Here is a 12,016-nt window from a genome sequence, read left to right on the forward strand (position 1 = left end):
ATAGCCAACAAGAAAAGACCAAAGGAAACAAAATAAGAATAAGAGATGATTACTATATTAGTGGAGAGAATATTTTTACATATGATCTCAATTTAGATAGGATTATTCAAATAAAAGGTTTTTTAGAAGTAAATTAAATAAACCTTTGACTACGTACTCAAAAGCACCTAATGATATTAGGAATTCTCTCAATTCACACAATAAAAAAAGAAAACTGCCAGAAGTAGATAACAATCAAGAATGTAGTACACAAAACCAGATAGATATTAATATTGATTCAAATGTAAAAATTAAATCTATGCATGATTATTTTGGTAAATTAAAACTGAAAATTAATCCAACTAAATCATCAATAATGATATTTTGGAATGGGTCCAGACTCCCCAACAAATCTACTTTGTTTTACCTGAATAATGAGCAACTTACAATAGTACAAGAAACAAAATTTTTGGGAATAATTCTGACTCCAACTTTATCTTTAGAAAAATCCAATATTTTAATCAATAATATGGTGAGATTGTTTACCAAAACTAAACTATAGAATATAATTGTTCACTTTAAACTATTTAATTCGATAATCAATGCGATAGGATATGCCTCACCAATATGGAATCTCGCAAGTTATAAAAAATGCAATGTAATCCAAAACAAATTCATCTGTAAAATCTTTACACTAGAATACAATATCACAATCGAGAGAAATCTTGACACACTTTGATCACAAAATTAATTTTTAAGATTTGTTTTAATATTATTATAAAATTAAGTTGCAGTGATAATTTAATTAAAATTTATCGAGTAAATTAAATTAAGATTACAAATAATTTTTAAAGTCTGATGAAATAATATTTTATTAAGTTGCACTGATAAGTTTTAAAATAAAAGTTTGTTGAATAAATTAAGATTACAAATAAAAACTTGTGATCTGAAATAATTCCATTTGACAAAATTAATTTTTCAAATCAAAAATTTGTTGAGTAAATTAAATTAAGATTACAAATAATTTGTCGAGTAATAGTTTTATTATTAATACCGAAATTAATTTTCTTGATTGATATTCGGGTACACAAAATAATATAACACTGAAATTATTTTGAAAAGGTTTTTACGTTACCGTTTATTTAAGTGTTTCCACTTTTTCCTTCAGTTTATCTAAAGTAAGACATATTTCTGCAAGTAAATGCAGGAATAAATTTTCACAATTGCTGACGATAATTCTCTATTTAATTTTTATATTTTAAAATGTGACACCAAGAAAGTTGATTTTGGAACTCTTCAATAAATTGTTGGTCAAGTTTTTTGTAACGAGAAACAGTTTAAGTAATCTTGTAATTTGTGTAAAGTTCTGGTTTTTAATTTTTAGTATTTTAAAACTTTTTTATATCTAACTTATGTATGAAGAGGATAATAAAATTATATGAAAGAGGTTGGAATTCGGCGACTTTATTCCAATCAAGATGTTCCGAAAATTGAATTAAGAATGACTCGTCTAACACCTGATGCTCGCAAATTAAATCCCATTTTGTATACTTAATATGTTTTTCAATAAATGAAGTAGCAAATATATGGTTTTTCCCATAGGATTTTCCAATTTAACTTATCAGCAAATTCAGAAATGAATGTGTGAGAGAAATCATTTTGTTGACTGATGATATCCCACTCAATATAATTTCTTAAATGGCGAATATTATTTTCTTCTAATAGAGAAAATGAAAAATCCCCCCCAAGCAATTAGCAGTTGAATATTGTCTATAAAGAAACAAAATTGTTTTTTGTTAGGAAATATTTATTTAATTAATTACATCTTTGCTCCTGTTCAAGTTTATTGTCCTAGACATGTGCCAATGTGTGTTTTTACTTCTACTGGAGTTTAGGCTTTTATTTCAACCTCGGCTGCTTTGGTTACACAAGGTGGGGAGATGGTCATCACGTGATCGCATACCTTACTTTTTACAACAAATTTCGTTAGCTTGAAAATTTTTTTCTTGATTTTAATTATTATCAACTAATACTTTTTGATGGATCTGATATCTTTGTATTGTCTGAAGTTGCAGATATTTTTTTTTATTAAGTTTTATGCATTTATATGTTTTTCTTAGATTTTTATATATAAAATACAATAAAATTCAAGAATTTACTGCAGGTGGTGAAAAGGTGTTGGTTTTCATAAAATTTCTCTGAAAAAAAGGTCATAAACTTGAAAACTACTGTGAGAATTGTTTCAGAACATATCAGTTGAGAAATACTAAAAAGCTTGCACTTCAATTGTTTTATTTTTAAGAAATTCAATAAAAAACTTCCGTGTGTCTGCTGGATACATACGTGCCTAGATGCAGTTAATAAACGAAAATCCTTTAATTTATATATTACAGTTGCTTGCATTTTTATATTCATAAAATTAAATTACAAAAATTATATTGGGCATGGTGCCATAAAACTTTATAAAATGATTAATTTAATTTTTTTCCATTGGTATTTTTTATTTCCAGGTCAAATTTGAGTTTTTTAGAAGTTATTTATTTTAAAATAACATGGTTATAAGTAAAGAAGCATGCACGTCGCTACTGCGGCTATTTTTAGTAACAACTGGGGGGAATTTGAAAACTGAAATCCGAGATCACGCATACCATAGTGCCAATTTGACATCAATTATTAAATAAAAATAATGAAACGCTTTAAGCAAACACTGAATTGTGCATCGTAAAATTAAAGAAAAATTAGTTAGGTAGTAATTTTTTTGGATTTTTCAAATAATTGGAATATTTATACTAACTAATTAAAAATTGATTAGTGCCTAATTGGCACTAGGCGTGCATCGACGGGTTAAGAAAATTTTTAAAAAATTTCTGAGAAGTACAATAAAATTTAGTTTTATTAAGTGAAATTTGCTTTAAATATTAAATTTTATTATTCTAGGCTGTTTGCCATTACTTATTCAGATTCTCCATGGAAATCCACAGAATGATGATAATGTTTCAAGAGAAGCAGATCGAGAAGCTCGCCGAAATGCTAGTCAAGCTTTACATAATATTGTCCACACCCACCCTGATGATAAAAGAGGGCGTCGTGAAGCTAGGGTATTAAGAATGTTAGAACAAATAAGAGAATACTGTAATGCAATGAGAGATTTAGGTGGTCCAATTCAAAATGATGAAAATGGTGAGTTTGATTTTCCTGAAATTTATATTCATACATTTTCAGCACTTCATATCATTTCTGTAGAATGAAAGACTCTTTTCTAAAACTTTGTATATAAAAGCTTTCCAATGTATTATTCATTCCATTTTGTTGTGTGACAAATAGGCAAACTTTTATTATATATAATAGTCTTATATTGTAATTTAAAGTGTAAGTTAACTGGAAGATTATTTAAAGCAAACATTAATTATTTTTTGTTATTAAAACAAATATATAGTAAAGCTAATGTATTTCTTAGATATATTCTTAACTTAAATAAACATTTATATATTTTTATTTACTACACAAAAATAAATATATCTTCATTTAAGATGACAATTAAATTGGTTTTATAAATACTATGTAAACATTTTTATTTATTCAAAATAAATGTGATGATGAATATAATTTAATTTATTTTACATGGAAAGTATGATGATAAGCTGTCATTTGTGGAACAGAAAATTTTATTTACAAATTGATATTTCTAACATGTAGCACAGGATGTCATTAATGTCACACAGTTACTTCCCTTCATTCTGTTGTGCAAATGCAAATCAATAGTAATCTATATTCAGAATTTTTCAGTGTCATATCTTGTTCTTTATTTTTCAAATAAACCAAATAGCTTCTAAGTTTTTAAAACATTTGGAACAAGTAATTAACATTATGTACAATTAAATAAAAATTAAACTATGTGAGTTAATGAACTATCAAACACCTTCTATTTGCTGAGAAATGTTTATTAAATGAAACACTAACATTTTCAACCTAATAGAATAGGCCATCTTCAGGTGTAACAGAAAACTTTAGTGTTTCGTATAATAAACATTTCTCAGCAATAGGTGTTTGACAGTTCATTAAGTGTTTAAAAACGCTGAGTTTGATATTCGTTTAAACTATGTGCTTTACATTTAAGTATTAGGATTATCAAGTTTGTGTAGGAGATGAAACAATTATTTATAGTGAGTCAAACTATGAAAACAAATATTTTAAAACAATAAATCTGTGCATTATTTTCAATAAAAGTTTTGAATAGTTGATAACTTGCTATATAAATATTTTTATTGTTAAATTACTTCTTAAATCAGTTTTAAAAATTTTAGAAAATTATGACTATGCAGATGATATTTTATTGTGAAACATATTTAAACTTATTTAAGTATTATAAGTTATAAAAGTATTGTAAACTGTTAATTTTCATTATTTTCAAAATCAGTAATTAGTGAATAAAAATATTAAAATTTAATATAAAAATATATTTTAAAAATCTTTAGCTAATAAAGTTGACCAACATCCAGGACCATCAATTGCAGCATTAATGAAACTTTCATTTGATGAAGAACATAGACATGCAATATGCCAATTAGGTTTGTAATGAACTTCATTTTCTATTATTTTATAAAAATACAATAGTGTAATTTATGATTCATTTATAAAGGATGAACAATATTCATTCATATTGTTATAGTATATGGGAAAATAATACTGTTGTATTCAAGGTTATTTAGAGTTACTTAATATAATACCTATTCTTATTACTACTTTTTTAAAAAAAAGTAGTAATACTTTCAATCTAAATTTCAGGCTTAATGCAGATATAAACTATAAGTATGCCATAACATTGGGAAAATCCACAAATCCTGACGTTATATTTTAATAGAGGAGAAATACTGCTATACCTAAAGTTATTTTCCTTATACTGTTTTCAGTGATTACAATTGATCGAGCCTACAAATTTTAGATCACAACATTTATAACAAACAAGGCAAAGATTACAATTCTTACAGATTTTAAAGTACCTTTTTTTGTGAATTATGACTTCTTTTGGTCTGTTTTGAAAAGTTATAAATTAAAAGTTTATTTTTTTAAATTTAATTTAAAATGTTAATTTTCTTAGCATTATAAAAGATACATTTCAACTCTTGCTTTAATTTTAGAAGATATCTGACAATACTGTGTTTCTAATTTTTTTCAAAGGCCATGCAACTTCATGTAAGACATCTTTAAACCACTATTTTTCCTGTTTACAAAAATAAAAAATAAAAAGTAATTTTTGACTCAATTCTTCTCTAATTCCAGGAATGTAATTATTGCTTAATGCTTATATTCATACTTTACTACACATAGATGATATAATTATTTTTACTGATTTTAAAGCAAATTTTCAGCTTAAACAAATATTCTAAATTTATTTTACACAGATAAGAAGTTAGAGAGCAACATTATTCTACAATATTCTAGAATAATGTTGCTATCTCTAGCCTCTTAATATATACAGGTATCCCTTGATTAATGAAATTAATTATTCCTTTGATGCTATTGCATACATCAAAAACACATTAATCAAATACAATGGTACCTTGGTACTCAACTGAACAATCACTATCTGCTAGAACAAATTTTTGGTTAATAAATATTTTTATTTTTATTTTATCATCTGTGAGAAAAAGGTTTCTATGATAAAAATGAATAGAGAGGTTGAAACACAAGTACCTGTACAAACATTAAACTTGTACGGCAAGCAGAAGTACATGTTTGATGTTTTAACAAGTAAAAGACCTTGCAGCGCTTGTTCACATCACATGACTCAGTGAACATCGCGCATTGACTCGCAGGAAATTTGTTGAAAAAATGGCAGATACATTTAACATCGAGGGTTACAAGTAAAGGTAAATAAACGAATTAAACTGTTAAGTATTTATAGGATGTTTAATAACACTAAATAATTATTTTTAATTAGCATCATGTCTCCTACCATATGATTGGATGATAGGACTACTTAATACTTTTGTTGAGGGAAGTAGTGACTTATGTAAATTTGAAAGCAGCTCAGAAAATTAATTTTTATAAAATTTACAAACATATTATGCTGTTGATGGTAGAAGATGCCATGGAAGAACAAACCTATCTTAAGATAAGCTATTATGAAGACAAATATATGTAAATTCTACAGGAGATTCACATCACTTGCAAAAAAATTGAATAATTTCTGAATTAAAATCATCTGTTTCTTTACAATATTATTCATAAATGCTTAAATAATCATTTATTTAATAAAATTCGTCATAATTTAACCCCAAACACAAAAAAAAAGAAGAACTTTAAGCTGATCTTCTACTTGCCATGCTAGACGAAGTGAACGCTTTTATCAACCTTCTAGAAATGCCAGATGGTGACACTCGAACATCTGACATTCACGTTTTTGGCTGAAAACAATGGCTGCAATGGCCATTGTTTTCAGCTCTCTAATAACTAATATAAAAATAAAATAAATTTTAAGAACTCCCTACCTTCATCAGACAAAATTGTACTCAATCCAGTTTGTTTTTTTTCACATAATGCATGTGGAATGCAATTATGTCGGTGACATATTAAGATTTGTTGCAAGTTTGAGTTATTCATCAATTTTTAACAATTTCTTCACAAAATTTCTCTTCAACAACTTTTGGGCACCCTATACATTTTGTATCCTTTAGTTCAAAATTTTCCAAATGAAACTGTAAAGTATTGGCTTTTTTAGCAGAGAGGGAACAAAAGAAGTGTGACTTTGTTGATTGGACCCACTGCGGTCAGGTAATATACCACTTGTAAGGTGTTGACTTGTAAACAGAAGGAAAACAAAGAAAGCACAGACTTTGTCAATTGGACCCACCTGTGGTCAGATGATAAGCCACTTGCCATATAAAAAACTATTAAACGTCAACAAGTGGTGGACATTAATGTAAGCTCCACTCTCATCATATAACAGCGGACCTAAGTGTAAGCTGTTCATGAAAGAATGGTTTGTGATTGGTCAGAAGTTTTCCGTCCATAAAACCCTTAAATAGCAGAGCAAATGGGAGATGGAGGAGAGAAGGCAAGAGACTGATAATACGATAGCCTCCAGCACTTGAGAAGCCCACTGAGCATAGAGAGAGTGAACTCCTCTGATAATGATCCCAGGGACGAGTAAGTGCGGAGACTTGCCAGACCTTATAGTTGAACCAACTCCACAAACTGACTGAGCCCTCTACAGAGTCTGCTGTCTAATAGTTTCTGAAGGCCAACCTGGTATGTGAGACACCATACTTTGTTGTCCTGTATACGTTATGTTGTAAAACTTGTACATTCTACATATTTTGTTTTGTAAATAAACTGTAAATATTCTCTGAATTGAGTGTGGCGGTGTGCTTCGATCAAACCTGAATCTACTATATTGAATCGTGATACACTTGGAAACCAACTCAACAAGACAGAGTTTGGGAAACATCACTAGATCTTCATGAGATCTTCACTGGAACTATCAAAACTACATTTAACACATTGGTGTTTAGGAACATTTTCCCCATATACTGAGTGTGTTTTACTGTTTGTATAGTATTATATCCTTCACAAAATTTAAAAAGCAAAATGAATATTAGGCATATTATGTATATCTGCAGACATTTCAATTTCATTTTACGCAAACAAAATGTGAAATAGTTTTCAAATAAGCTTCTAAACAAAGAATAAAATATCACATTAGCAGTAATGTGTTAAATTTCTCAATGATCATAATTAAACTATATATTTATATTGGAAATCAACCTCAGCACAAAAATAGCAAATTTGCTGAGAAAAACATATCTGTATTAAGTAAAGATGGATGTTAGTCACGTTAATTAAAACTACTTCTGTTTATATAAAGGGATTGCTGCAATTTATTTCATGTGTTAATCAAATTCCATGTTAAGTGAGGGATACCTGTGTGGGACCACCGGGAGGTCGGACGGAGTCGGACCTCCTTTGCTCAGTTCACAGGTCAGTTATGACCTGCCCACTGTCAAGGATGGCTTGTCCAGTCTGGAACTAATTAATTGTCAGGTCGAGTGGAGGAGGAAAGAGCGGGATCGTTGATAAGACAGAGGCGAGATGCGAATAAATGACACCAGTTAAATCAACAAACAGAATTTATTACGAAATGATAATGAACAGTTACACCGAATAACATTGACAGAGATATTATATACTAACATAGAAAAGTTTGAACCTGAGAGAGAGTTCACAAATAGGTGGTCATCATACCTCAACAGGTGGTCAGAGTCGGATGACAGAGTCAATACAAAAATCCGTAGTGGCGTAGCAGCTTCGATCATAGGATTTCGGCGTAGCGGCTTAGTCGAATTTCGGCGTTCTGAGGCTTCGAGTCCGACTAGAGGTGGGAGCTACGAGCGATGACCCCTTGGTTCTTGCTCCCCTCCTTTTTATTTCGTCCCCTCGTTAATTTTCTCGCCAATAGGCGAATTTTGTCTTTAGTTCCGAGTGTGACTCAGTTTCGAGTTTCGCGTTTTGAGGAGTGGCGATAGGTACGGTCAATCCCCTAAGACGGGTCAGTTTTTGGTTTGGAATTTGGTTATTGATGTCAAGATAATGACTAATTTACATTTTTATTTTGCCGGTCAATTCGAACTCTCACACCTGTATTAAGAGTGAGTTCTTTGTTGTATACAATAGTTTTGGTTTTGCAGTTGGATAATTTTACATGTGTACAGATAGAGAGGATGCTAATCCTCAAATTTCATGAGAATTAAAATATTTGCCTTTTGGTTGATGAAGATGTGTATGGAAAAGCTAAGGACAAAAGCCAATGAAGCAGCTCACACCAGATGTCTACCTTTCAGTTTCACTTGACATTCAGTCAATTGAATGTTTAGAGCAGAAGTCCAAAATGCTCATTTGTCAATTCACGTAATAAAATTTGAACTGAAGGTCCAGGAAAAAGGTTTACTAAAGATTTAGATATTTAAGTTTTTAATTTTATATCTTTTCTCTGTTTACAATTGTTTTAAAGAATAAAGTTTGCAACATAGTAATATAACACAGTTTCAAAGTACAACTATCCAAGAATAAAACTGGTTAATTATATGAATTTAAGAGTTAGTTTTTTATAGTCTGTGGCAACTGTGTATTTGATGGTCTTATTAGTTAATAATTCATACAAATTTATAGTCAAGATGGAAACTGAGAAATTAAAATATGCCAAAATTGGACAGAAACACAATTTTTTTTATAAAATTAAAAATTTTAATAATTAGAGGTGAGTAACAAGACCATTTGTGAAATTATTATACGACCTTACTTTAGAAATTAATAAAACAGTTCATTGAAAATATGATGATGGAAGATAACTAACTATATATTGTAAAAATATAAACTATAGTATAAACCAGGGTTGTCAAACCTTTTTTCCTAATGGGCCAAATTAGAAATTTAGGTATATTTAGTGGGCCACATATAGGTACTTTATATAAATATATGCTTTTTAGAAGTTCAAAATGTAAATATCAAATTTTAATAACACAGTATTTTATGTAGTACTTGTAATATACATATATGTTGTTGACAGTAAAAAAAGAAATTATACTCTCACAAAATAAAAAGAGATTCAATGTGATTTTTGACATTGCCTTCCGTTTACAACATTGTTAATATCTGCTTTTATGGTATACTCTTAATTCTAAGAATGTTAGTTAAATGGGAATCACTCAATCTATTTCTTTCAGCAGTTTTGATGTTTTTCATGCTTGAAAAGAATTGTTCACAACAACATATGCTACCCCCACATGCATAACAGTTCTCTAGATAAAACAGTTTTCTAACACCAATTAAGTCATTATGACATTAAAGTGTATCCAGTGAAACAAGAATAATTTTTACAACATACTTTACCAAAATAAATGGATATATACCTAAAAAATTTAGGGTGCAATGGGCCACATAAAAATATTGAGCTCTGGGTTTGGACATTCCTGGTATAAAACAGTGAAATTCAGACATGGTATTAATGAGTTTGTGAATTAGATTTACAATTGAATCTTACCTAATTGTGACAGGTAGTCTTCATTCACAATAACTGTATCAAAGAATATTTTAAGTGATTTTTTTTTTAACAGTATATGATTAATTTTGGATAAATGAATATTTGAATTGCAGGAGAAGTGAAATATTTATTTAAAAACATTTTAAATTAATCCTTTATGAATAATTTAATTTGTAAATATTGTATTTAAGTTTATCTGAGATGTATGAAGACATTTTAGACTAAGAAACATACAGAAAATGTTGCTGAAAAATTTGAAGAAAATTCATATCTTAATATTTTTCAATTTGCATTTTATACATATACTATATCATAAAATTTAAAATAGGTACCAGTATACCTATTTTATATATCTAGGAACTGTTTTTATTTTTAATTAACTTTATTCAGCAAAATTATTAATCTTAATTATCTAAATGTGAACACAAATGTAAATACAAGAGAGATTATGATGGAGTAATGCAATCTTCTAATTCTAAAACATTTTTATTTGTATATTTTATTATATTTACAGGTGGTCTTCAAGCAATAGCTGAATTAATTAAAGTAGATCATGACGTTCATGGAAATACCAGTGATAGTTTCTGTCTGACATTAAGAAGATATGCTGGAATGGCTCTTACAAATTTGACATTCGGAGATGGTACAAATAAAGCACTGTTATGTTCAATGCGACCATTCATGCAAGCTTTAGTATCACAGCTACATTCTCCTAACGAAGATCTCAGACAGGTGTTTATAGTTAATTTATATGAATAAAATTAGTAATTGAATTTCATTAATTTTATATATTTTATTAATAATTATGATAATGATGATAACATTCAAGTGTATTCACAAAATATGTTGTCAATTGGCATGTCATTAATTTATGTTATTTCATGAAAATAGCTGAGATGTCATTATGATAAATAATAGTACATTTCAAGATGGCAGAAGAAACTTAGCTAACAGCATAACCAGAATAAACATTCATGCCAAATCTATTAATTACCCTATCTATACATTAGTGATATTGTAATTTTAACTTATTGGACTATCAAAAAATTAATTTTAATTTAAATAAGGGGTACTGATTATGTACATAAATACTAAGAGAACACATGCTATTCCAATGGATATTTGTGTTTAATGCAACTTAAAATTTTTCTACAGTGGCAGTTTCCAATCTGTTATAGATGATTAATCAAGTAACGTCGTCTGGAATAATATCTAATGCTTTACGTAAAATTGAACTAAAATATAAACTACATACAATAAACTAAAATAATTATAATAAATTGAACTATTAAATATAAATTTAATTAAAAATATATAAAAAATACTTCTCATATTAGTGATAAATTCCAATTTCATTATCATATTTCTATGAATTTTTTTCTTATAATTTATTCATATTATTATAATGTTAGGACTATATATTTTTGACTCTGATATTTCATTAAAACATGTAAATCTACATAACTTTATTTTTACAATTTATTAATTTCAGCTAATATGTGCCTACTATTAAATATTCTAAATATATTTGATTATCATTGACCTACAGAATACATTCTTCATTTAAAGATGAAATGATTCTTCAAATTATGAACTGATTTTTAAAAAATTACAAATATTTTAATTTTATTGTTTGAATTAGTGCCCTTCTTTCATGAGTAACATCACTCAAAAAATGCTAAACCTACAGGAGTAAGATTTCTTACTGGCCATTTACTTTTCAATACTTTGTAGTTAGTGATACAATGCTGTAAGATGGCTTTTGTGAATTGCATTTACAACAAATCATTAAATTGGTAAAACAAACAAACTACCAGAATATAAACTTGCTGACAGCATAATTGGCATGGTAAGCAGGAATACAAGCATCAAATTCTACTCTAGAAAAATCTTTTTATCCAGAATATTTTAAATTTAAATTAACAATTGAATTTATTTCTAATTATTAAATTTATTATTAAATGGCAGCTTAACTGTCTACATGTAGCCAAATTGCTT

At 28.1% G+C, this 12,016-nt stretch overlaps 1 protein-coding gene across 1 annotated transcript in view; it reads left to right on the forward strand.

Moving 5' to 3' along the window:
* LOC136978732 (adenomatous polyposis coli protein-like) overlaps positions 1–12,016 on the forward strand; it is a 99,455-nt gene that overhangs the window by 47,608 nt on the left and 39,831 nt on the right. The window contains exons 6-8 of the mRNA XM_067274526.1: positions 2,917–3,159; positions 4,455–4,547; positions 10,533–10,750. Coding sequence (XP_067130627.1) covers positions 2,917–3,159; positions 4,455–4,547; positions 10,533–10,750 — 554 coding nt within the window. The remainder of the gene's footprint in view (positions 1–2,916; positions 3,160–4,454; positions 4,548–10,532; positions 10,751–12,016) is intronic.

Source organism: Centruroides vittatus, unplaced genomic scaffold (assembly GCF_030686945.1).
Source record: "Centruroides vittatus isolate TY-2023 unplaced genomic scaffold, ASM3068694v2 contig_549, whole genome shotgun sequence".
Taxonomy (NCBI): Eukaryota; Metazoa; Arthropoda; class Arachnida; order Scorpiones; family Buthidae; genus Centruroides; species Centruroides vittatus.